The sequence below is a fragment of the Podarcis pityusensis genome (assembly GCF_964106645.2).
Source record: "Podarcis pityusensis genome assembly, chromosome: 2".
In the NCBI taxonomy this organism is placed as follows: domain Eukaryota; kingdom Metazoa; phylum Chordata; class Lepidosauria; order Squamata; family Lacertidae; genus Podarcis; species Podarcis pityusensis.
The window spans coordinates 79,942,175-79,969,170 of record NC_138029.1 but is presented as its reverse complement, the minus strand read 5'-3'; the positions used below and the strand labels follow the sequence as shown (position 1 = coordinate 79,969,170).

The window sequence follows — 26,996 nt, the reverse complement described above, 5'->3', positions numbered from 1 at the left end:
TATCTGATGAAGTTTACTCTAGTCCACAAATGCTTATGTCATATTGTTTAGTCATTAAGGTGCCGCGAGACTCTCTGTTATGTTTGCTACAAAAGGCTAACATGCCACCATCTGGAAACCGTAAGGAAAGGATAATTCAGCCTTGTGACCTTACACTATGAATGTATAATGGAAAAGGTAGCTGTGGTTTAAATATTTTTATGGCTGGTTTCATCTACAAGTAATGAGTCACTGTTGCATAGTTCTGTCACTCAAATAATTTGAAATATTTAGAACATATGATTTCAAGTTTTGGGATGGGGACATCAGTAGTTTACTTCTTATCATGATTCCATCATGTTCCTCTGTTTTCCCGCAATGAGATGCATGTAGAGGTGACACAAAAATAAGCTTAGGATAGGAACGTCATGATTTAGAATGGGTGCGCATACTTGAGGCTTGTAGGAACTACTTTGTTATTTACTAGAATGCCCAAATCCGCCAGGTACAAACTTAGAATTAAAGAATACCTTGGTTTGTTTAGCAGTTGCCGCCAAATGCTTGCTTGCTAGATATGATTGGACTAGTTATAAGATGATCTGCAGAACAAGTTGAGGGAGCAGAACAGCCACCAAGAGTGGAAGCCCTAGGCATTGTAATCTCCTGCACATATTATATGGTTCGATACATATGAGTATGTGCATTTTTACTGTAAATATATGAGAGAGTGTCTTCTCCCATTATAGCCTGCCCATTCATTTCAATCAGACAGTGAAGCTATCATGGTAGGCCCTGCTTTGAATGAGGTGTGTAGTATGTAGTTTGTAGTATGGGGACCAAGGCAAAGTTTTTTTCTGTGGTAACTGCACAGCTGTAGAATGATCCAAGGTGCCACTTGCCTCTACAGTGGTACCTCGGTTTAAGTACTTAATTCGTTCTGGAGGACCGTTCTTAACCTGAAACTGTTCTTAACCTGAAGCACCACTAATGGGGCCTCCTGCTGCTGCCGCGCTGCCGGAGCCCGATTTCTGTTCTTATCCTGAAGCAAAGTTCTTAACCAGAAGCACTATTTCTGGGTTAGCAGAGTGTGTAACCTGAAGCGTATGTAACCCGAGGTACCACTGTACAATATATTTGTTTTGTCAGCAGGTGAGAACTTGCCTCTTTTGTCAGGCTGTTAGAGGTAGAGAGGTATGATGGGTAAAGTAAATTCTAAATATGACTATATATCCTTAAGTAGTTATTTTTGTTGTGTTTTGTTGTTCACTGTGGCAAATTTGGTGAAGGGCAGTACAAATTCTTTAATAAATAAAAGTTAAAATTAAGTATCTGTCTTTAAAGATTTGTTTTTAGGACCGTGTATGGAAAGTGCTCCTTTTGCCTTGTTACTATGATATTCCTATTAAGAATTTGAACTTCACATGCAAGTCTTAACTTGGAGCCCTTCCTGAATTGCACTGGTATGAATGTTTTACCAGTAAGATGCGGAGTAGAAAGAAGCATGTAAATTGTACATATTTTCTTGAAAGTACCATAAATGCATTCCATTCCTAGAGGGATTTTGGTTCAACTTAAGTATCTAAGAAACGCAGCCAAATTAAAATATATCTCAGATATACTGAAATCTAATGTCAAAAGAGCCATTTTTGTCAACTCTAAAAGTGTATTAAGGCCCCATACATATAAAGAAGACCACAATTAGATTTTGGTTCATTCAGCATTTTGTATAAATCACTGTAATTTAAAGTGTTAATAGCCAAGATATCAATGTTTATAAATCCCCTGGAGTGCAACAAATGCAATTTGTAATTACAAGCATACAGCAATTTGTACTACATGTCATCTAAATCAGCAGTAATTGTTACCCTGGCTAAGAATAATTCCAAAGTTAATCACACAGAATACACTGGAATTCAACGCACCCCTAAAAGTGTGAAATATATATTTAAACAGATCTTGAATTCGTTTGTAAAAGGATAGGAGGCCATTAAAAAGACAAACATAATAGAAAGAGGCCGGATTATCCCTAAGAATTAAATTTACTATCTTTAAAAAAAAAAAAAGTGGTCACACTTGATTAATAAATTACATGAGAAACATAAAAACACATTGGGTTGGATAGCATTTCATTTTTATTTCTATAACTACATCCAAACTTCACTGTTGTGGGTAGATACATCCCCTAAGCAGAGTTCTCTGCCTAGGAAATGCTATGATTATGTAAGGAGGCATGGGGCATCTCTATTGGAAAAGCTACGGGGGGGGGGGGAGCAAGATGCTGAAGATTTGAACAGCCATGTAAGTGGCACAGCTGTGAGATATCTTATGCTTCTTCTCTCTTCCAGTTTCTCCCTTATCATGGGGGGGGGGGGGAGAGTACAAGTGTGGCAGCTCACTCCTATAGGAGGCAGCGATGGCCTTTGACTTGGATGACTCTGAAAAAGGATGTGCCAAATTCATGGAGGATAAGCTATGGCTACTAGCTATGATAGCTTTTCTATTGCCTCAGTGGTTGGAGGCAGTAACACTTCCAACTACCCGTTGTTGGAAACCACAGTGTGCTCTGTGCTCAGGTCCTGCTTGTGGGTTTCCGAGGGGCATATTTTTTGGCCACTGTGATAACAGAATGCTAGACACGTCTTATAAGGGCCTTTGCAACAGTCATCTCCTGCTTACAGAATACTCTCCCCAGTGAGTCCCACCTTGTGCCTACCTGAATATACTTAAAGTGCCAGGCGAAGACTTGTTTTCCCATGTATTTAAAATTTAATTAGATTTATTTTTAAAAAATATTCTCTCCTCTCTTTGATCTGGTTTTTATCTTAAGTTTTTTAAAATGCCTCACTTCATTTTGCTGTATTTTTATTGTGCTGCTTTTACCAAATTTTTATTTTGTGAGCTTCTTTTTGTTTTAGGGCAGCTTATAAATCAGGGTCGGGGGAACTTTTTTGGCAGCAAGCCATGTTTGACATGTGGACAGAGCCTCCCACCTGTCAGTCACCTGATATTAATATGGTGTCAGGTGATGCTGGGCTTTGAAGCTCCAGTTGTTGGAACTTCAAAGTGCAGCAGAAAGATGAGAGGAAGGGAAAGTCCGGTTGTGTGAGTCGAACTGCACACACAGTGTTGGCTACAACCCTATGTAATTTTGCCTAATACATACTGTACACATTTTTGCAAGCAATTTTCTCAGGTATTTTCTTCATGTTATTTTGCATTTTAATGTACACAGTACAAACCAAAATGTTTGGATTAAAAAACAACAACATAAAATTTATATACTCCTTGATTAGGTGAGCCCTAAAAGCAGTTTTTGCCTCCCCACTCCAGCTGAGAGGCAGGCAGTGGCTATTTGACCACATGGAGCTGCTGAACAACTGGAGGGTATCTCTAATAGGGATACCTTATGGGGAGCAAGGACTGAGAAACTATGTAGAAAATCCCTTAAATATTAATAGGCACAAAAAATGACTTCAAGGCTGTAACTTTCTGGTGTTCAGTTCTGGAGACCACACTTTCAAAAGGATATGCACAAAGTAGAACAGGATTGAGAAAGAGGGCAGCAAAGGTGGTCAGCAGCAAGGAAAGCAAATCCCATGAGGGAAGTTTGAAGGAACTGGGTATGTTTCGCCTGGAGAAGAGTGAGAGAAGACATGACAGCTCTCTTCACATAACCCTCAAAGGCTGTCATGGGCTTAAACTACAGAAGGTTAGGTTTTGGTTGAAGATCAGAAGACGCTTCTTGTCGGCAAGAACAGTTCGACAATAGAACCAATTATCTAGAGGCGGATAGAATCTCCCTCGCCAAAGGTCTTTATGTGAAGGCTGGGCAGCCATTTATTAGGAATGCTCTACCTGGGGGTGGGGGGTCTTACATCCTATCATTCTGTGAAATCCATGGAATTTAGCAGCACTTGACTATCAGGATTGTGCCCTGCAATAGAATAGCAAACAAGCACATAAAATTCCATGAAACAATAGTGCGACCACTGTGTAACAACTAGCAAAATATTATTTTTAAACAAGTAGGAAAAAGGGTTGTTGTGGTGTCTTAATATAAGGCTGTGTGTTGAGTCTAATCAGTGACACAACAATTTGAAGCGGTACAAGACATCTCATGCTTAGATTTTATGTACAAAAATTCAGTTTGGTTTTTTCCCCTGGTTGTATGGGGCCTGTGAATGAGATATATAATCTCCTGTCTTTCTTCATTAAAAAAAAAGGTTAATCTGCATATATATGTGTAATTTATTTTTAAGGTCAGAGAGCGATAAAAACAATAAGCTGTGTTTGCCACATACGATATGGATTTGCCTCAGAAAATTCTTAGGATTGAAATCCCATAAAATCCCCACCCATGAATATTCACATCAATGGATTATAAATGTTATGGAGAGATTTATCGCATCAAGAGACAGAATGTGTTGAAAAGGACTACACATGACTAAAAAGAAAACCCGACGCCTTTTGACTCTGCTATTACATAAATAGCTATCTGCAAACCTAGTCTGAATGAATCTGATCTAGTTTTCTCATAGATATTTAAATATAGATGAGGATAAATTTACACTTGGGATATTTGGAGGATTTTTCTATTTATACCATGTGTTGTGTTTTAGTAGCAAGCAGCTCATTAAATTCCAGCAAAGCACATGTTTAAATCTCTCCTTGAAATGAGGGCTCTTGCTTCTGTTAGGCAGAACCACCATCAACACTAAATAGTCAAGATAACAGGATAAAAACATGGGCATGGTTGATTTAGGCCACAGTCCTATGATCTGTGGCAGGACAATCCAGGGGTCAAAGGATGTTCAGCTCTCCCTCTCCAAGCAAGGCTAGAGTAGAAGGTTTGCATGGTCAGCTCCTGTTGTTGTTTAGTTGTTTACTCGTGTCCAACTCTTCGTGACCCCACGGATCAGAGCACGCCAGGCACTCCTGTCTTCCACTGCCTCCCGCAGTTTGGTCAAACTAATGCTGGTAGCTTTGAGAACACTGTCCAACCATCTCATCCTCTGCCGTCCCCTTCTCCTTGTGCCCTCAATCTTTCCCAACATCAGAGTTTTTTCCAGGGAGTCTTCTCTTCTCATGAGGTGGCCAAAGTATTCGAACCTCAGCTTCAGGATCTGTCCTTCCAGTGGGCATTTCCTTAAGAATGGATAGGTTTGATCTTCCTGCAGTCCATGGGACTCTCAAGAGTCTCCTCCAGCACCATAATTCAAAAGCATCAATTATTGGACCTTCCAAGGCCCAAATGCCAGCAGGCACCTGCACCAGGTACAGGGGGTGCTAGCGGCTCCATCGCCCTCAATATTTTGAATCAGGGGGCCCAGTTCCCCCCAATATTGAGGGGGCCAACATCCACCGCCACTGCCAGGCACCCTCCGAGCGTCTCATCCCCCACCCAGGAGCAGGTTCGGACGAGCAAGGGCGAAGATCGCCCTCCACGCATCTTACCCCCTTGCACAAGCCGCAGGGAGGACGGTATGTCACACTGGGCGGGACACATCACGTGATGCACCCTCCCCCAATGCGAGGGGCAAGTTGGCACCCTTGCCAGTTGGGGACCTACTGACTAGAGTCATCTAGGCCCGTTCCTCCTCTTCAGTATTGGATCCTGCTACTTCACCTTCCTCTCACTCTGGCCCAGGGATGAGAAAGCAAACAAGAATGGTGGTGGTGAGGAGGAGGAACTACCATTGGCTGCTTGTTAGTTGGCTTTGTTTGATGACAATGATGAGCCAGAGACGGAGCTGTAGGTGGCAACAGTGGCAGTGAAGGGGTAGATTCATTGAGGAAGTGGAGGAGCACTGAGGATGTTTTGCCCAAGTGCCCTCCGAAACCTTGAACCAACATTGTTTTCCAACGTGGAAAGAGTAGTCCGTCCCCAGAGAGAGATCCAGCCTCATAAGACCACCTCCTCCCGACACCGGAGAGATCTCCACAGCCCTTGGATTAGCAAGCTTAGGGGCAGATCAGGGGAAGGTATGGATCTCATTCCTCTGACGCTGTCTGAAATGGTGTTGTTGTGCATATGTATTCTGTCTCCTATTGGAAACCACCACCACTGAAAACAGAGCTGTAGCTACAGGGGGGATGGGGAGCCAGTTTTTTGCCCCAGGTGAAGCCTCCAGAGGGGTGCCATTGAGGCTCCCAACCTGTGTATGTGTATGTACACGTACATGTACGTGGGTGGGTGTGCCAAACTGGGTCTTTAAAGGAGGCGGGAGGAAAAGCAGCATTTCATCCTTCCAACCACATTCCTGACAGGGCTCTAGATACGGCATGTTGTCCATCTTTGGTTCTCCGTCACCCCCTTTGGATTGCTGTGTTTTAAACCATTTTTACTTTTAAACAGCAGCCCCAAGTCGCATCCCACGCTAAGCAGCAAACTTATGGGGATCTACTTTGATCCTCAGGGTTTTGTTTTGTTTGCCTCACAATGACTAAAAGTGCATATTCTTACTCATCATGGTAGTAACATTTGGATACAGCAAAAACTCTTGGGAAAAATTACTCTACTGTGGGGTGTTTTTTTTTACCGTGTACATAAAATCTAGCAATGCCGTGAATAATTATTTGGAACTTCTACAGGGTTATTTTTAGTGCTACTATTCTAGCCAAATCATAATTTTAAAGCCACGTGCCTGGAACAAATGTGTGGAGGTTGAGAGCAATTTTTGTTACAAGTCTTGGTGCAATAGCTGACACAGATGAATTTATTTTTGTGAGCAACTTTTTCCTCTCAATGTTTTTTTTTTTAAAGTGGGCAGGGGGACTCAGGTTTGTTTCCTTACTTTTATGCACGAGGAACACTTAGTAAAAGTAGGTTTGAATAGATAAAGTGGTGTCATTGCACAAAAATAACGGAGTAGATTTTTTGAAGTTTGTAGTCTGAAGCTCATTTACTCTGTTTTCAAAAAAAAGCTCAAAGGAGTTCAAAAGAATGCTGTGTGCATTGATTTTTTAAAGCAGTGAAAAGCAAAAAATGTAAAGAAGTATTTAATCTGCCTAAGTTTAAAGGGGAAATGTCAAAAGACTGAAGAGAATGTATAAATATGTCACCTTACCTTATACTGTAAGTTTTTAGTTTTTGATATACAGCAATGTACAGGGTCGTATACTTTGAGTAAGCCTCATTGAGAAGCTGAACAGAAGTGCTGTTCTGATTCACATAAACAATTATTTCAATGTGGTGGCAAAAGCAACATGAAAAAAAAGAAGTTTCCTTGTGGTGCATGTGTGGGTGTACTTTGATTCAAAAATCACATCTTTACTGTCTTGCCATAACCCCCACACGTTAAAGTTTTACTGGCTTAAAAACAAAACCATCTCAAAGCTGCGAGATGGGCACAGTCCAAAGGTACAAGGCCTTACACACCCCAATGTTCATTTCGTAGTCATTCATCTCTGTGCAAGCAGCTCTTAAACTGCTCCAGCTGCAGGCGCTTGGGAGTTGTTAGCTTGCCGTTTATAATAAAGAGTTCCGCAGTCCTTTTATCTTAAGATTTTAGTTTTAATTAACTCTAGGAGCAATTACGTCCGAAAGACGCCCTTCCCAAAGATAAGAAGAAGGCATGCATCGCTTATATTGCAAAGCATGCCAGCTGAAGTAAAACCGGGGAAATCAAAATGGGGCGGGGGCACAGAGAGAGAGGAGGAGAGAATGAGGGTCTCCGAAAGCAGCTCCAGGCGCTTTCCAAGCCAACGCAAACATTTGTTGCTACCCAAGCCAAGTGTGTGCCTGCCTGGGGGAGCAGCAGCTTCCAGTGACAGCGAAGCTGCTGAATAGCAATGAAGCCTGCCTTTCCCAGTCTGAATGCAGCTATTAATAGCGCTGCCAGAGCCCCCGCTCTTTCCGTCACGTGAAGAGAAGCGGGGAGTCAAGCGGGCGAGCGGGAGGCGGCTGCTCCTGCCTTCTCCTCCTCCTTGTCACATTCCTGCAGTGCCAAAAGGACAAGGAGAGCGGGACACACACACACACACACACACACACACACACACACACCCTCTCTTCCTGTGGCGGTCCCTACCGCCCCCCTCTTGCCTCTCCTCTTCCACCCGCGCCCCCCGCGCCCCGTCCTGGAAACCAGCCTCGGCTTCATAAGATCAATGTTACCCCTCCCAGCTCTGGCATTTGTATTCCCAGCTCGCGCTTCTAGCGGAATGGATGTGTAAGCGTGTGTGAGTGGAGGGGCGGGAGCGCGCGCGCGCGCGAGCGAGAGCCTCCCTGTGTGTGCGCGCGCCGGAGCTTGTGAGAGGGTGGACCTCGCGAGTGCCCGCGCCTTTCCCGGACCCCCTCCTGAGCTGCTCCCTCCTCTCGCCCACGGAGACGAGTTGGGGGCGCTCCTCGGTGCCGTGGCCCCAGCCCCAGTTGCCTCTCTCGGCTGCCTCAGCGCGGGCCCGGAGGTGTTAGGGGAGCCCCCGGGGAAGGATATGCTGGCAGCTCGGGGGCCCCTCCTTGTGACTTCTCTCTCCAGCCATGTGGTGCTTGCATTGTAACTCGGAGAGGACTCAGTCACTGCTGGAGCTGGAGCTTGACAGCTGGTAAGCCATTACCCTCTATTGGAAGCAGCAGCGTGGGTTTCCTAAAGCAAAAAGAGTCGAGCTTGGAGGGGAAGGAATTTTTCTCTCTCTCTCTCTCCCATTTTCTTTTTGGTTGCTTTGTGTTTCAGTTCCAGCCTCGGAACAGCTTTGTTTAAAATTAGTTCCGAACACTGGTTTAGTGTGTTGGTGGAAGGGAGAGAGGACCGAGCGTGTGTTTAAGCAAGCAGGCGAGCAAAACGATCGGCTGCTGCACATACATACAATACTAATCCCGTGACACAAAGGGTTTTATAGTGCTCAATCTCGCGTACTTTTTCTTCCTTTTCCTTCCACTGTGAAAGCTAAATCATTTTCTACAGAATTTTATTCTAGCTAGTATCCCAAATGCCAATGTAGAAATGACAGCTGTTGGTCACATAAATATGCATTCAGTTTTACTTACAAAAACTGAATGCATATTTAAAAATGCCACAGTGTGTACCTTCCTGATTTTTTTCTGCACCATTGTATGCACGCAAAGGGCTCAGTTTGCATATTGCAGGATGTAATAAACCCTGTTGCAAAGTTTTAAATGTTTTGCAAATGTGTCTTGATTACAGCCAACTGTAGCTTTGTTTCCAGTGTATGTTGTCATTTTAGGAGCCTTTATATTCCATAGCTCATTTATTTGACTTTCAAAAACAAAAAAAAATCTTACTGCAATGCCATCTGTCCTTCACAGAATTCAAATTAACATCTTATTCATTTGAATATGGAATTTAAAGTTGTTTAACTCCTTAACCACACAGCTCTTACTTACAATATGAAACTGGCAGCAGAATCGTTTAAAAGACATTACTTGTTCCACATATTTGCAGCATCTCAATGCCTCCTCCATTTTTTCCTCACACAATACCTTTCTTATGCATTTTCATTATTCATTTAACAAAAACCCAGGCATTATGAAGATAAATGTCTGTCTTTGCACCAATAATTGCAGTTCTAAACACACTTTAAAAATGTATTTTCTACTGTTAGAGCTTGCCTTTCTTCAAGAAGCTGAAGGTGGTATACATTGCTTTCCCCTTTACCTTTGCAACAACCCTGTGAGGTAGATTAGACCAAGATAGTGACTGGCCCAAAATTGCCCCATGAGTTTTGGGGCTGAATGGGGATGAAAACCTGAGTCTCTCCAGCCCCAGTCTGACTCTATAACCACTACACCACGGAAATCAGTGGGGCTTGCTTCTGAGCAAACATGGGCACAATTATTTTGTGCTGCTCTATATTTTGTCACATTCATGGGATGTTAAAGAGAACATAAATCAGTGACTTCAGCTATACATTGAGTTACAAATGTTGAGGGCCATTGGCTTCAGCTGAATTAAGCCTATGTTCAGAGTTGAAAATCACTACAGAGTTGAAAATGCTCAGCCACTCTCACAGGGCCATTCATCTCCCACAAAAGGGGTGCATTTTTGGAAATATTCCAGGTGAGTGTTGAAAGAAATTATATGTTTCTGGGAGTGGTCTTTATCATGGTAATATGGCAAGGGGTTGCTATCTTTGTTTTCCTGGAAATGTTTGTGATGGTTACAATCGGGAGCAGCAGCCTGTTGGTGTTCCTTAGTGAGAATGTGCCAATGAGCATGACACTACTTCACAGTGATATGGTATGATGGTTTAAGATAGCTTATACCTCCTTGATTACATGCTTTTGTGAGAGAGGTGAGGACAAGAATAGGACACTAAATAGTGACAGATCACTGGAGGTTGTGTGGATTCTACCACACCTTCATGTGAGTCCGAAACCATGTTCACAAAAACACACACTTGAGTGGCATAGTTATTGTGAGTTTGGTGATTGTTTTGAAGCTGTTCTAGGTAGCATGTATGCATCTTCCAGCACACGGAACACTGTACGATTATGTTCTGTTTAACCAATGTAGTATATAGTGGGTGATTTACAAATATCAGTAAAATACAATTCATAAAAAACCCACATTGACATAAAATCCACTTAATAATGCAACATTCAACGAGTTTCAGAGCATGTGAAGGTGTCAGGTGTGCCAACTCTAGGAGACCGAAGGCACCTCAGCCCCCTCAATAGTTGTTTTAAGGGGGCTGGGCCATCTTAATGTTGAGGTGACCATGCACTCGTTGTGTGCATGTGATGTCATGCGCCATCTGGTCCAGTGGCCGGCTCCTCCAGAGTGCTTGACCGCCTCCATTGCAATGTGTAACGCATGTGACACCACACACATGCTGTGCCCCCTCAATCTTGGGAGCAACCTGGTGCATGTGAAAGGTGCTAACAGGCTTGGTAAAAACAAGGTTTCAACTGGTACCAAAAATACCAGTTGAAGTAACTACTACACAAGAGCATTCCATAACCATGGTGCCACTGTTGGGAAGGCCGCGCCTCTTATGGCAAGGGCATCCAGATAAAGCTCATCCCTCCAGAGCTGGTTGCCTGCATTTACTGATCGGAAAAGATTCATAAGATGAGTTATTTCATGACTTATTTTGTTAAAAATTATTTTACTATTAATGTAAGAGGAGAAAGATTTAGGGAGCTTGCCTTGGGGAGTATGCTAAGTGTCTTGGGTGAATATTTCTTCTTGGCAGAACTGCCCTCTTCTACCAGATCATTTTTGTAATTGACATATTTTATGTTCCTTTCAAGAAGACCTGATTATATGTGGTGCTTGAAACAAAATGAATCATGAAGGATTTAGTTTATTGTCATTTGTTTTCAGGGAATCTTCTTCACTCAGAATAAGTTTTATTGCATCAAATGATTGAATTTTACAGAATTTAAACACAGTTGAGAAAAAGTATGTGTAGTCTAGGCATCTCATTTTGTATAGTACTTAAAATTATGTATCTATTTTTTATGCCGCTTTTCCATAGTTCAAACTGCTCTCAAGGCAGCTTATAGCATTAAAAAATGCATACAGTGGTACCTCTGGTTATGAACTTAATTTGTTCCGGAGATCCGTTCTTAACCTGAAATCGTACTTAACCTGAGGTACCACTTTAGCTAATGGGGCCTGCTGCCGCCGCTCGATTTCTGTTCTCATCCTGAGGTAAAGTTCTTATTTTTTTATTTCTTAAATTTTTTATTGATACAGCAAGAAAAAACAAAAAAACACAAATGCCGAATTACACACAGGAATAACCATAGGCACATAATTTTCTTAACAAACAATAAAACATATATTGGTCTTAACACTGAAGACCCAACCTGAGGTAAAGTTCTTAACCCAAGGTACTACTTCCAGGTTAGCAGAGTCTGTGACCCGAAGTGTTTGTAACCCGAGGTACCACTGTAATTACAAACATAACAAAAGTAGTCATAAACAGTAAATAAAACATCAAAAGTACGCAACCAAATTAAACAATTTCCACATAATAAGATTTAAAATAAAGATCCAGAAATTAATATTGATATTAGTAACAACAACCCCCTCCTCCCCAAAACCGCTAAACAATATTCCCGCTCAAGGGTCTGTTCAACAGCTTCAATTTTTGTAACTGGAGTCAGTCAGCGTCCCGCCCTCCCAGGCCAGGTAGGAAAAGGCCTGCAAGGCAGGGAGCAGGTCTTCCAGGACTCACAGCCAAGATAGCAGCTAGTAAGAGTAAGCCTGTGGTTTAAATAATATCCAGAATGTAACAGGTGATCACTTCATCACCATCAGATGATAACAAAGCAGTTGTCATGTTTATCTCAGAATACTCTTGATTAAGACCAGGAGTGGCAGGCACTTGAGGAAGAGGATGTTGAATGGGAGTAGAGTCCAGTTGACAGAGCCTGTAGCCCCCGCCTCTGAACATATCTGGCTGTGCTGTTGTAGGAGTTCCAGAGGCTTCCTCTTCACTGCTCATAGAAGAGAAAGGTCTGTCAGAAACTATGGACAAGGAGGGCTCCAGGGCAAGATCTGAAGTGACAGAGGATTGGGAGGTGGAGACAGCTCTGCAGTTGTCTTCTATGGAGAGGTGGCTCATCAAGAAAAACATGGAGACGTGCCTCTAGGCCAGTGGATCTCAAACTTTTTTCTCTGGGCCACATTTTCAGAACAAAAAAATGCTCACCAATATCTTTTCATCTTGTTTGGGGCCATATTGGAACTGGAAAGCTTCTCACCACAGATCAAACGGATAGGCTGACAGATGTTTTCATCTCCAGTCCATGTGAAACAAACTCAGATATCTATCCACATATTGTTGACAAACTTTCTTTTTTGGAGGTTTGCCTGGGCTTGCTACTGGTGTCGAATTAAACGAGTCTTCTCCAGGACGTTCGGACAGCAATTCCGAATTACTACTAGGATTGCCCTCAGTATCACTTGATGCGCTTGCTCTCATTTTGAAAAGATATCTAGCCACAGTCTTCAAATAAAAAAAGTACTTTATGTAATATGCATGCATGTAGGATGGAAAAATGCAATATATTGAATGGAAAACAGCCATATATTGCCCTCATTTTTGGCAAACAGTAAGTTATTGACCTGATGATTTAATTTAGGATGTTTAGGTTGGTGCTGTATTATGCAATATCACAAATTCCTTATGGGTTATTGCTAATAGTGTTTTATAGTTGCTATGTCAAATTCCAATAACTTTAAAGCTTATATATAAATATATTTAAAGATGTTTCAGATTTCAACTTTTACTATTTCAAAAGGTTTCACAGTATGGCAGATACCGCAGACTTCCTTCGATACAGTGGTACATGGCACCTAGGTTTTGAAATTGTTCAAATTTGCAGGAATAAAGAGAAGCTAGTAAATTTCATTTCCAGTTACTTAGGCAAGTCATACAGGGCTGTTTCAGAAATAACTATCTTGACTTAGTGATCATTGAGCTTGTATTTTCTCTTCTCTCTTTGCATTCATGCCAGAATTGGGGTCTTCTAAGTTTATGAAATCATTTCCCTCTACATTCCAACCAGGAAATTGTGTTTTAATCTGGGCGTACTAGCCATAATATAAAATCGGATAAAAACTATGGTGTAATAAATCCTGGAAATTTTTAGTTCCAGTAACAGAGTGAAGGAGGCGGGAGTGCCTGGCCCAACTCTCAGCTTAATAAACTATGGTTTATTTAGTTGAGATTGCTCCATCTGAACCAGCCCACAGTCTCCTAGATGAACTGCTAACGGCACTGGCTATTAGGCTGCTGGAAATGAAGAACCTTTAATAGTTCAGTTGCAAATCCCTTAATTCTGTAGTCTCTGAAGCACTATATCCTTCTAACCCAGGGGTTGGCAAGGTTTACATTGCCTGGGCCGGTTCACTCCAGTGGAGATCCCTCTGTGGGCTGGATTGTGCGTGTGCCTGAGTGCCCACAATTTCCTGCATCTGCACAGACACGACTTCCAGCGCCGTGGAAGCGAGTCCCTGTGCCGCGCTGTGCCGGTTTAGCACAGTGTGTGGGGACTTGCCAAGCAGGCAGCTCAGTTCAGGGGCAGCTCGTGGGCCGGTTAAATGACCCCCATGGGCTGCTTGTGGCCCATGGGCCTTAGGTTGCCTACCCCTGTTCTAACCTTTGATTGGTTTTTCCTTCTTCAGAAGATGAATGTATGAAAATATGCAACAGAAAATGAGGAAGAATGTATGAACAATCAGTTTTACATACACAAATTTGCATGTGCACACCCCTTGGTACAATTTCAGGAACAATCCGTGAGGTAGGAGAAGATCAGCCAAGTGAGGTGTAGCCATCCAGGCACATCCTCCATCTCTGTTTTTGTCTTTAGTGGATCACAAGCTGATGCTGTGTGAACCGTGTGTATTACTTGAAAAACAAATTTTTAAAAGCACTGTTGACAGTGTGTATTTTTAGTAAGAATAGTGGTTTATTTGCTTCTTCAGACCATCCTGTTGTAGATGTTGAAGTTCACCTATGGGCTCAGTTAGGCTTACTAACTATCCTTTTCTCCAGACAGAAATCTTGCCAGCTGGTGACTTGGATTTTTTGGGTTATCTCAAATAAATTTATCTTTTTTAGTAGAGTATCTTCATCTAGAGCTGTGTTTCACAACCGGCAGCCATATAGCCCCCCTGGGGGGGAGGGTTTTGTTAGGGGCGACAGACTTCTGTTAGGGGGGGTCTGAACCTCAGATTTGTATTTTACTTATTGGAGGGGCAGCTGCCCCCTGCCCCCCCCAGCTACACGCATGGGGGGCCCACAGGAAGGAAACAAGATCAGAAGGGGGCCATGGTCAGGAAAAGGTTGGGAAACACTGATCTAGAACAATGTGCAAGATGAATCCTTGTGGTGAAAGATATGTACTCTCAACTTGTTTTTTATGTGAGTTCTTTAAAGAAGCAAAGGCCAGAGCTCAGCTAGTTTAGAAGTGGCCAGATTCCAGAAATTCACACCTGATATAAGGTCTCATAAAAGGGTATATAAAACCACATCTAAACCTTTGGGAAATTTCATGTGCATATTTGGGTCTGCGATTTGTAACTCTGAGTAATCGCTTTAGAGAAGCATTCGGAAGTTGTCCTAAAGGGTGCTGAAGAGTATAGTCTGTAGCTGTAGTTGCCAGGCTGTGATGATCCTGCAAGTTAAGCAGGGTCATGCTAGGTCATTACACATGTACAGGAGTATTCTGAGACAAAGCTGCCGGAAGTAATGCAGTGATTCAGTTAGCAGCACTCTTCCCTTCTGACTTTAAAGTGAGTTGAATTAGGAACGTCTCTGCTTCCTCTTGGAAGGGTCTACCATTCATGTTGTTACTGATCATCTGTTGCTCCTAAAGATTCAAGAGCTTTTCCTGTAAAGGTATGAAATCTTAATCTGGGATCCTGATCAAATGTCAGCTCATGTAATTACTTTTCAGTTCTTTCACTATCTTGTGGTGTTGTATGATAGCATTAAAGAACTGTAGTACTGCTTATAAACATAGCATATACGTTACCTTTGGTAGTATTGCAAGTTGCAAAAAGTCTTGACTGGGGCAGATTTGCCAGGTTACTAGTTTTGCATTGTGGTTGTGTTGTCCTGGCCTTTTCTCTTAGTTGGGAAACACCATAGTTGTGAAACAGTGTGACATCAGTTTTAGAGGATGTTTTTTTCCAGTTGTAATAGCACTTGACAAGAGAGTGCTTGAGCAATCAGCCATTTGATTTTACATTATACCAAGAGAAAACATTATCTGTGATTTTCAACATGAGCGAAATGCTTCTAGCTGCTAAAAGCTAACCACCGCCTCTTTGTGTTTTCTCCAATAATTGGTCATGGAAACAGTTTCTCTGAATAGGTAAGAACAAGAAAAAAGAAATAAAATACAGTAAGGCACTGTGTGTGCAGATTCCTATTAACTGTGAGGTATCTGTTGGTTAATTCATTTTAAATGGTTAGCTCTTATGTTCTGCTACAGTGGTGCCTCGCATGACGAAATTAATCCGTTCCGCGAGTCTCTTTGTCTTGCGGTTTTTTCGTCTTGCGAAGCACGGCTATTAGCGGCTTAGCGGCTATTAACGGCTTAGCGGCTTTAAGAAAAAGGAAACAAACTCGCAAGAACTCGCAAGACGTTTCGTCTTGCGAAGCAAGCCCATAGGGAAATTCGTCTTGCGGAACGACTCAAAAAACGCAAAACCCTTTCGTCTAGCGAGTTTTTCGTCTTGCGAGGCATTCGTCTTGCGGGGCACCACTGTATTTGCTATGGGTATCAAGATTCCTAAAAGCACTGAAACAGATGTTCAAGTGTTTGGTTTTTTGTTGTTTGTTCTGAGCGAACATTCATTTGTGGCTCTTAACTTAATTATTTTAACTTGTGTGTTTATCGGTGACACTCAGAACGCTTTTGGGTGTTGCATCGCCTGTTTTCTGACCACAAATTGGGGCTGTGATAAAGAAGCAGGTTTGATTCTTAGTGCCTTTCATTGAGTTCTCTGGGATAAAGTAAATTCATAGCAACCTCCTTTTCACTCAGGATGTTTGTTCTGCGGTCAGGAACAAGTTTTGCTCTTTCCAAAGTAGTTTCCCAAATTCATTCCTCTTATTTTAGGGAAGTATGGTATCCATTCAGTTTTATGGGGATAAAGTAAATAGTTTTTCAGGACAATAAGGGAATCCTACACGGGACTGCAGTAGATCTGTATTTACAGAACATATGAGAATTGCACATACAGCCCACTCGAGGTCCATCAACAACTGCTCCAGCTTAGAACTCATTTCTTTCACAAATGAGCTTGTGGAAACTGCTGGGTTAGTTGATAAAACTTGCTTTACATTGTTTCATGGTAAAACTCCCTGTTCCCTGACTTGTTCATACTGGAATACTAGTGTGCCATACCAGTCAAGAAAAAAGAGGGGGAGGGAAATGGATAGTTGTCTGATCAAATAATGCCAAATGTTAAAAGGAACAACTTTGGAATAAATCTCAATTAGAACTCAATAAAATGCTTTAAAAATAGTATATCACTGCTACATGTGCCCAGCCAGATTATAGAATTAATCATAAAACTTCCAACCTTTGCTGGTGGGAATGCCATTTACCCGGCTCTCTTGTACACATGTGGTGGTTTTATCAAAAAATTATTCCCTTTTAGAAGAAAGTTTTTCAAAATAATAATCTAATAATAATAATGATGATAATAATATATATATATATATATATATATATATATATATATATATATATTAATATCCCACCCTCCCCAGCCAGAACCGGCTTATGATGGTGCAATCACTATAACCAGACCCAGATAGCCTTACTATCATATTTTACTCCTCAGATTAAGAACATAACCAATAAAGACCTCATCCTCCATTTATTAGCCTCAGCTAGATTAGTGCTTTCAGAAAAATGGAGAACTTTAAATGCAAATCTTTTTGAAGCCTGGATTTCTCAAGTATGCTACATCATGCTTATGGACATGCTTATAGACTCACACCTTCTGTACAACATGGCATTCTTTTATTGGCTTGGTTAAGACAATTGAACACATTTACACCCTCCATTGACTCATGGAACCTTTTAGAGAAACACTTTTATTGGGTTGCCTTTCTTGGAATGTCTAAAACTACAACCATCCATCGCTATTTTTCTTTCTTTTCTGTACTACTACTAAGCGCTGCTTTCCTTGTATGGGTATGTTTTGTTACTTTTTTTTTTTTTTTAAAGTCAAATGGTCAAGTATTTTTTTTCTTTGCAAACCTTAACTTTGTTAGAACAACATTTTTATTGTTCAGTGGGGGGGCATTTAGTAGAACAGAAACATTCTTCAATGATCAGTTGGTTTGATGCATATGCTGATTACAAAACAAATTAGTTCAGCTATTGTGAAACTGTGAGCAGCATTCAGTGATGTCTGCCTGTTTGCGCAATGGGAATCTGCATGCGTTGCAGGACTTCCAGTTTCTCTTCTCGCTCCTCCAGCTCCCCTCCAAATCTGCTCCATAGGGCTCCCATGTAGCTATTGTAGGGGGAGAGGAGGAATAACCTCTGTTTCATGAGCAGATATCTGCTTATGCTACATTGGTTCTCACACTATGAAATAAGCTTTTGTTTTTCTAAAACAACAACAATTCTTAAATGTAACATTTAACATGATGTAAAGTTTCTGCATATGTGAAATATTCAGAGCTTATTTTTAAGGAAATTTTTAAAAAGAAACAAAATTAAGTAACGGCAGTGGTGAGGAAGCCTAAGTCGGTTCACATGAATTTGTGCAAAAGAGGTAGCAGGCCAGTCTTTCAAGTCTCACCAGCTTGAATTCCCTTGTTTTTGCATCTGGCAAGACACAGTCACAGGCAACCCTTCCTAGGCAGTGACGTTTGCCTCTTACCACTGAGTGTATTCCTTTTGGGAAATTCCCACAGAGCTAACAGGCAGCCAGTAAGAGAGCTATGCTGTGCCAGTAGTTGTGCACCTAACTGCTGCGGGCCCAGAGGGCAAGCGGCCTTTGCCCCTGCCTTAATGAAATAAAAAGAGATAAGCTGCCACCTACACATTGCCATTCTTGGCTTCAAATAATAGCTGACAAGCCCGTTGGCAGCTTTCGACCAATATAGCGACCAGCATGTCAAACCCTACTAGTGCACCTTCCTTCTTTTTAAGAAGTGCGTGCAAAGTAAACTGTTGCTTTATTTCTCAAAAAGGACTGAAGAACATGCTGTATGTGAGTGCGTGCAGCCTGGATTACCGTTTCTAGGCAAAGTGCTTTTGTGAGAAGGACAGTTGTATGGAGAAGCTGCTAGCAAGTTCTTAACCTTCCCTTTGCCCACTGCTTTCTTCCTGTAACTCCCTTCCCAAGCTGATTTTCTTCCTATCAAATCCATACAATGCACATACAAACACTCAGTCTGAAAGCACGCAGCTTGCATACCCCCCTCAATGGTTCTGTTTTTTTGTGAGAGAGAGCATGGTGGCCATTTTTTGTGCCTCAATTTTTCCACAGAAAAATACACTGGGGGGGGGCTATGACCTTGTGCAGGTCACGTGACTCGCATGGCAATGCAAACCTGGAAGACGCACATCCCGGGTTTATACCTCAACGTGCTGGAGGGTATGAGCTTGAGGTTGGGGAAGTTACAATGAAAAGCAGCACACTGATACATCTAGGAACTCTTCATATTGTATATTGCCTCCTCTCAATATCGCTTCACTTAGCAGTAATATTTGTATATGTATTGATGTGTAACATGGTGTTGAGCCCCAGCTTCCATAGGAGAAAGCAAAACGTTTTACTCCAGGGCACTTATTAGAATGAGGACCTGTGGTATATATTACTTAGGTCTTCTATCGCTGCTAAAATGCACATTTTGCTATTTTACATAAAAATCTGTGGGGGCTTTAAGAAGATAAAATGGGTTTTCTTCCACATGCATGTGATTAACAACCTTCTCTGAATTTATCATTTGCCAGAGAATTAAAAGACCTTAAAAGCAGTCAAAGAAGAATCTAAAGTTTCAGCTAATTGTAAAATATTATAAATTCACGAGTTGGATAGTGTTGAAGTGACAATTTACCCTATTGTTATACAGTGGCTTGTGAATATGAACATACATTTTTAATGGAAAAAAGCATGTTTTGTCCAACCTTTAAGTTTTTTGAACAGTTTACGTAAAAGTCTGCAGTCTTGTACACATGTATTTGGGAGTAAGTCACATTGAACTTGTTTGGATTGACAGTCATAGGAGCAGGCTGCCTCTGCTGTTTCCACAGAGTTTTACTGAGCTGTACGACTCTTGTTTGAGGCTGCTTGTATGCTATTTGTTTACTGATTTCCTACTCACAGTTCTCTTGGCCTGTGAATACAGGGACACATAGCTTGATCAAAACATTCCCACTAGCACTGTATCTTATAGGCATTCGTTTTAGGCAGCAGAGAAGAAATTACTGTCAGAATGAACCTAGAAGCAGAATTTACTAACTTTATTTCATTTATATCCTGGTATAATTGCATTGTCTGGATGGCATATTTCAACACATGAAACATTAAATGCAGTTTAATTAAAGCTTAAAAATGAATTCTCAAAAGTACCCAATCTGTGTCAACGAGGAAAAGGATGTTGCTGTGAAGAACTGAAAAGGGTCACAGAGCTGAAAGCTTATGCTTAGCTTCCTACAGATCCTAAATACCAGCAAATTGAATGTTCTGTAGACAAGGATGTCATCCAGTGTTGCCTCCCACACTGACTGGCTCAACATAGCAGCTGAGTCCACAGTCAAGTGGAAATACAGTGTTGGCTGGTATGAAGGAAAGGATTATTTCACTGTGAAAAATTCACTCTCAGCTGTGTGTGCAGGTTACCAACTCTTTTTCGACTTCAGAAAAGCCAAATGATTCTCCTTAATTCTCAAAGTACACTTACCACAAAGATATTCAATGCAATGTATTCAGTGCAAATTGCCAGCTTAAATAACTAGAGGTTGTTTTAATAATATCACAGACCAGGTTAGTTGTAGAGCACAAATGAGCTATACATGGCAAAATTATGCCTGAAATAGTTGAAAGTGGCATAGTGACTTAGAGACTGAACTGTGAGTCCCCATTTTCAAATCTCTTCTCTGCTGTGATGTCGTTCTCTCTCAATCACAGTCCTTTCCATCTGCAATAAGTGGGATAATACAGGCTTACATTACAGTGTTGCTATAAGGATTACAACCAGATAATGCATGTGAAATGCTTTGGACACTCGAAGTTGCTATCAAATTATTGTTATTGTTGAGTTAAAACTTAAATTATGGACTTGGAAAGCATGTTTCGGTTTTTAAACCTACGATTTATTTATTTTGTTGATTTGTTTAACATTGTGGATTTAATATTAATGGGAATCATTTCTTGCTTTTAAAACTAAAATTACCTGTGGATTTTCTCCTTACTCTTCTGTGTTGTGAGGTCAGTGCTTCTAGATAGCTGTGTGTGACAGATGTGATTAATTCAAACACCACACTTGCACTAAAAATACACTATTTAATTCTGTGGGTGTGATACTTAGCGCATACTTATTTGCTACAAGATACTGTTGACGTAAATGCTACCCCCTCCCCTTCTATTAGGGCTGGGAAGTGTTACCCAGCTTTAGTTGTTGCAGTACAAATAGCAGCTTGGGCTGTAAATGCTACAGTTGCATGCTGTGTATGGCAAATGGGGCAGACACATCTTTTAGATAATGGTGTCTCTGTAGCAGGCAAATGGTCCAATAACAGCTTACGGGCTGTTATTAGCTCCTCAACCATTCCACCCATACCCAATCCCTGCTCCACAAAAGGCCGTGCTACAGATGTGCTTGGATGGGCAGGCTTCATATGGTAAGAAATGGCTTGCTGGGTTAAGCCATCACTTCTCCACCACTGATGAGTCAGATGCTATGTGAAATTCTAAAGCAGATCATTCTGGAGAAAACTATCCCTTATTTTTCTCCCCAGTATCTGGTCACTAGAGTTGTGCTGTCTTGGTTGACCATTCGCAGAGAATAGCTACTGCAACACCTACACTCTGTGAAACTGTCTAACCCTTTTTTAAATAAGCCATCTAAGCAAGCAACCATTGAAACCACACTCTGCAATTATTCTGAAAGTTAATTGTGCCAGCCACTATATCACAGCAGCTCAAGATTGCTGGTTTCTGAAGTCACCCTTTATAAAACTTTATTCTGTTTTTATGTATTTTCAACAATATTATTTATTTAGGGTCTCTGGAGGCACTAGCAACAAAGGACTGATGTAAAGACATGTACGATGCATACATCAAGCAATATCCTGTCTTAAGGCTTATCCACACTTGCCTCCCCCTCCCCCCACCCCGGCTTTCCAAGCACAGGTCTGCGCTTTAAAGCTCTATTTCCAAGTGCTCACTCTTTTGCCCCAGAGCTTTCCCTTTGAAAACTCATTCTTTAAAGCTGAAGCACAACAAACAACAATTCAGGGTTTCTGTGGATTGTTGTTTGCTCCGATTCAGCTTGAAAGAGTGGGGCTTCACAGGGAAAGCTCCAGTGGGGGAGGGGGGAGCTCTTTGACACAGAATTTTAAAATGTGGACTGTGCCTGGAAAGCACAGAGGCAAGGTAAGTTTTCATTATAAATTCTGTATTTTTGTCGTTTAGTCGTGTCCGACACTATAAATACCTTGATAAAATAAACATTAGATTACTGGCCACTAAGGTTCTTTCTTCCAGACTGTTGCCATGAAATCTCTTTTACTGGCTTCATACTCAATTCCAAAAGTTCTCTTTTGCAGTTTGGTCTTTAAGCTTTAAGCTGTTCTTGCTAGCCACAAAAAGGAAAAGCTATCTTGTAATCCCAAAGTGGTATTCTCCATATGGCTGCTAATAGCTCCAGAAAGGAAAGGGAAACTGCCAAACCCTGATCCTAGGGTTTCAGGACTTTACAGAAAGGAGGTAGCTAGGTGCGCCTCTTGTCTAACCACTAGTTCCTAATTCTACTGAGGATGAAATCATATTTCTTTCTCACTATAGACTCCCTGCTCCATACTGGAGCTCTCCACACTTCACTTCGCTACTGAGCATGTGCATAATTCTTAAAGGAGCATATGCATGTGGGATACACTTCTTCAAGTGCACCTAAGGTTAATGAGGCTTTTTTTTACCCTCTTTTCAGAGATGCCAGGCTCACTGGAATCAAGCCCTGATACAAGTTTTGAGAGCGCATAATACTCACCATTGTAGGAGCCATTGGAATAACTTTCTCAAGCACTACTTTTGCCTTATCTACTGGCATGCCAGCATCTTTGTTAGAGAGGGGGTGAGATTTCAGATGTCCACCCATCTCTCTTTTCCTGTGCCAGAGCTCTGCTGCTGCCCCACCTTGATATGCATTGTTTAAAAGGTAGAGACAGTAAATGAACAGGATTAGAAAAGCTGGATAGGTAGAAAGAAGATTATGGATGATGGATTGGTGCAAAAAAAAAAGTTTTTAAAAGTCTATTTTTGTGAAATAGCTTATGTTCTGAGCCAGTCAGGTGTGACCCAGCAGAAAGTCACTGTTGCTATTCTTTTCTGTTGAACAGCACATCCCTTTGCCATATCATGAACTGCTTTTGAAAATCACCAATTCAAAAGTGATTTGCCATGTGGTATCAGAGGCTGCTATTTAAGAAGCATATGTTTAAAGTCATGCAGAAATAGTTGTGTGTTTCTTTGGATAGTGGCCAATATTTTTATCCCTGCATAAGTATCCAAAATACACAATCTTTGGATTATACATTTGTGGCCTTTCTATCTTTATGCCTTTCAGAAATATAAATAATTCTCTCTCTTTTTTGCAATGCTTTTACTGACCTTTGATAGCTATACCAAACATAACCTTTGCAATTTGACAGAAAGATCCCCTACTCCACAAGTTTCTTTTCAAGTACAATGTGTATTCATATAGTACTTCTTTAGTTAATCCTTGGTAACATGGAGGAGAAAATCAATTTGCAGCTGAAGCAAATTTCATAGTATTGGTTAACATACTTTATTATCACTTAACATACTGTCTAGTTAAAGTACAGAGACTGCGTAATTCCTTACTTTATTGCAGGAAAACAAATACTGTAACTATGACATATGATACTTAAAGAAAAATTGAATACCTCTGAGAATTATTACTTATTATTATACAGAATGTTGTTTTGTAAACACATAAGCCTGACTTGGATAGTTTGGGATAGATGAAGGCAGTTACAAGTTGTTTAACCTTCACTGCCTCACCTGGAATCTGAGGGTAATCTCAACTAAGCTCTTTTTAGATGAGTATTTTTAGTTCTTAAATCTAAGAACCCACACATTTTCATCTAAAAATGAAAAGTTATGAAGAGAGGCGTTTCCACCCCCCAGCCTAATCTCATCTTTACATGCTCCCAGTTATAAACTATATTTTATTCATAGGTGCCTTAAGTTGGATGATTGCTTACTAAAGTCGAAGTCCAGTTGAAAATGTTGCTGTATATATCTGTTTGCTAAAAGTGCTTTGCAGTCCACATGACATTATTCTGAAATTCTGGTCTCTCTTTTTAGGAAGAGATTCATGTGCTTACTGATGGGGGAAATGGGGAATCTCAACTGAGTGCAACCATACGGACATCAGATGTAACATTTACCATAAACTCATCTGGCATCCAATAACCTTCCTTGCTGTTTCATCTCTTAGAAGAGCTGTATCTTGTTGGGATTTGGCTTTAAACAATTCTCGATTAAAACTCTAGCTGATATATGGTCTTACTGTGATGTGGCTTTGATGGTTTCCTTTCTTTGGCTTTGGCACAAACAGCTGATCTTGTGCATTTGTAAGGAAAAGAAGCTGGCCAATGTTTTTCTTGCTGATCTGCCTATGGACTCTGAACTCAGTGCCCTCACAAGCAGATTAATTTACTGATAAAACCGTTGCAGCCTTTGAACAAAATAAGCAAAAACCGTTTTCCTGTTTATTCAACCTCTGTCTGCTAAATCAAGAGTGGGCAACCTTTTTTTTCTGCTGAGGGTGCATAGGAGAAGCCAGAGTCTTTTTGTTACTTTGCCCTCCTTGCCATCCACATTACATTGGGCCAAGAGGTTGCCCAGTCCACCCTGACATAAACCATGCTTAAGATACTAATGAGAGTATGTCATATCAATGTTGCTTGCAATCTTTTTTTAGCTCATATGGGCAAGATAGACTGGGATCTACCAGTAGATAGCTAGGTATTTTGAAGTATAGTGTCCTCCTCCCTTAATTGTACCGCTGAAATGAAGAAATTGAGCAGGTGCAGTAAACTGGAGTGGAAGGACTGTGAGCTCTGCTTAGTTCTGGCCTGCAAATTCCTGAACTCTGGATTCTTTTGCTCTAAGTGTATGCCTTGCACACCTGATTCTGGCTGGTGGGTAAAAGAGTAGAACCTGCAAGAGTAGATCCTGAAAGCTAGAAGTCTGCCTCTGACAGTCTCTGCCCTCTTTGGTCAAAGAAGTTGGTCAACTAATGTGGAGAACATATGTATCACAGGTTTCAAGCAAAAGTTCTCCTCTGAGAAAGTTGGAATGCATGAACAGTACTCATGCTTAAGTATTGCAGTGCATGCTTAAGCATCCTCCTGGGCTGTGTTCAGAAAGTGGTGGTGGGGGATGAGTGTTCAGACCCCAGGGCCCTCACTTATGGGGTGCCTCAGGGTTCCGTCCTCTCCCCCATGCTTTTTAACATCTATATGAAGCCGCTGGGAGAGATCATCAGGGGGTTTGGACTGGGTGTCCATCAATATGCAGATGATACCCAGCTCTACCTCTCTTTCAAATTAGAACCAGTGAAGTCGGTGAAGGTCCTGTGTGAGTGCCTGGAGGCTGTTGGAGGATGGATGGCGGCTAATGGATTGAAGTTGAATCCTGACAAGACAGAAGTACTGTTTTTGGGGGACAGGGGGCGGGCTGGTGTGGAGGACTCCCTGGTCCTGAATAGGGTAACTGTGCCCCTGAAGGACCAGGTGCTCAGCCTGGGAGTCATTTTGGACTCACAGCTGTCCATGGAGGAGCAGGTCAATTCTGTATCCAGGGCAGCTGTCTACCAACTCCACCTGGTACACAGGCTGAGACCCTACCTGGCCGCGGACTGTCTCACCAGAGTTGTGCATGCTCTAGTTATCTCCCGCTTGGACTACTGCAATGCACTCTACGTGGGGCTACCTTTGAAGGTGACTCGGAAACTACAACTAATCCAGAATGCGGCAGCTAGACTGGTGACTGGGGGCGGCCGCCGAGCCACATAACACTGGTCTTGAAAGACCTACATTGGCTCCCAGTACGTTTCCGAGCACAATTCAAAGTGCTGGTGTTGACCTTTAAAGCCCTAAACGGCCTCGGCCCAGTATACCTGAAGGAGCGTCTCCACCCCCATCGTTCTGCCCGGATGCTGAGGTCCAGCGCTGAGGGCCTTCTGGCGGTTCCCTCATTGCGAGAAGCAAAGCTACAGGGAACCAGGCAGAGGGCCTTCTCGGTAGTGGCGCCCGCCCTGTGGAACGCCCTCCCATCAGATGTCAAAGCGATAAATAGCTACCTGACATTCAGAAGACATCTTAAGGCAGCCCTGTTCAGGGAAGTTTTTAATCTGTGATATTTTAGTGTATTTTTGGTTTCTATGGAAGCCGCCCAGAGTGGCTGGGGAAACCCAGCCAGATGGGCGGGGTACAAATAATAAATTATTATTATTATTATTGAAAGTAGTCAACTGCATTTAAAAGGAGGTCTTTCCTTCAGCCTGTCAGAAATTTGATAGGTTTGCTTCCTACTTGGTGAAATCTGTTGGGAATGCTGGACAAGAAGACTCATTGAATGATAACTCACATGGTTTACCCAGAGCTCCCATCTCTCATCTGCCTCAGTTCATGGAAAGCACAATTAATACAATTCCATGTGCTCCGTAGGCTGGGTGACTACTGCAGAGTGTCTAGCTTGATGCCTGCATCAAGCTGAGTTAGCGCCAAATCATGAATGGAAATCATATGTTTCATTTATGCTGGTTTCTGTTTGCTTCTGCTGCTCAAGTGTTTCCTCTCCTTCCTCTCCACTTCCCAAGTTCTGCTATCTCAGAAGTTTCTAAGTATAACAGCTGCTTCCATGGCTGCCATGCTTTTTGTTTCTAGCCACTTCAAGAGAGCTTCATTTCTGGTCACTGCCACTACAGTAGTTTCCTACAATTGTACCAGCAAGAGGTCTTAAACCTATTGTAAAATCATTGTTAGAAGCAGTAGGACATTTTGAGGCGAGTAGAAAGCTGTTCAGAATCTTCTAGCATTTGTGTATGTCAGCCTAAAGACTTGGTTCTGGGCATTGTAGCAGTTTTGGGCCATAATCGCAGGGAAATATACCAGAGCAAACATTTGGGATGGGTTTGATTAATCAAGCACAGTCTTTGACCCGGAAGTTTGTTTGAACGGACAGTGACTTTTTTGTTCATAGGTTTATGGTTTCCACACAGTGCATTGTTGCACAATGTGTGCATGATCATACAGAAAAGAACCTTGGCTTCCTTCGTGACATTTCTAGTAAACTTAAATGACCTGATGT

The 26,996-nt window shown here is 41.7% G+C and overlaps 1 protein-coding gene and 1 long non-coding RNA gene across 14 annotated transcripts in view; one reads left to right on the top strand and one right to left on the bottom strand.

Annotated features, from left to right (window-relative positions):
- IQSEC1 (IQ motif and Sec7 domain ArfGEF 1) overlaps positions 1 to 26,996 on the top strand; it is a 309,426-nt gene that overhangs the window by 227,144 nt on the left and 55,286 nt on the right. The window contains exon 1 of one of the 13 annotated variants that reach the window (XM_080996710.1): positions 8,240 to 8,523. The exons of the other annotated variants lie outside the window; for them this stretch is intronic. Within the exon in view, the coding sequence (XP_080852836.1) occupies positions 8,459 to 8,523 (65 nt within the window). The 5' untranslated portion in view covers positions 8,240 to 8,458. Of the gene's footprint in view, positions 1 to 8,239; positions 8,524 to 26,996 lie in introns of those variants that run through there. 13 annotated transcript variants of the gene reach the window in all.
- On the bottom strand, positions 19,274 to 22,786 carry LOC308472220. Its single transcript, XR_013983363.1, has 3 exons — positions 22,645 to 22,786; positions 20,830 to 20,882; positions 19,274 to 20,574 (listed from the first exon to the last, which is right to left on the bottom strand). It is a non-coding gene; the product is annotated as an uncharacterized lncRNA (long non-coding RNA).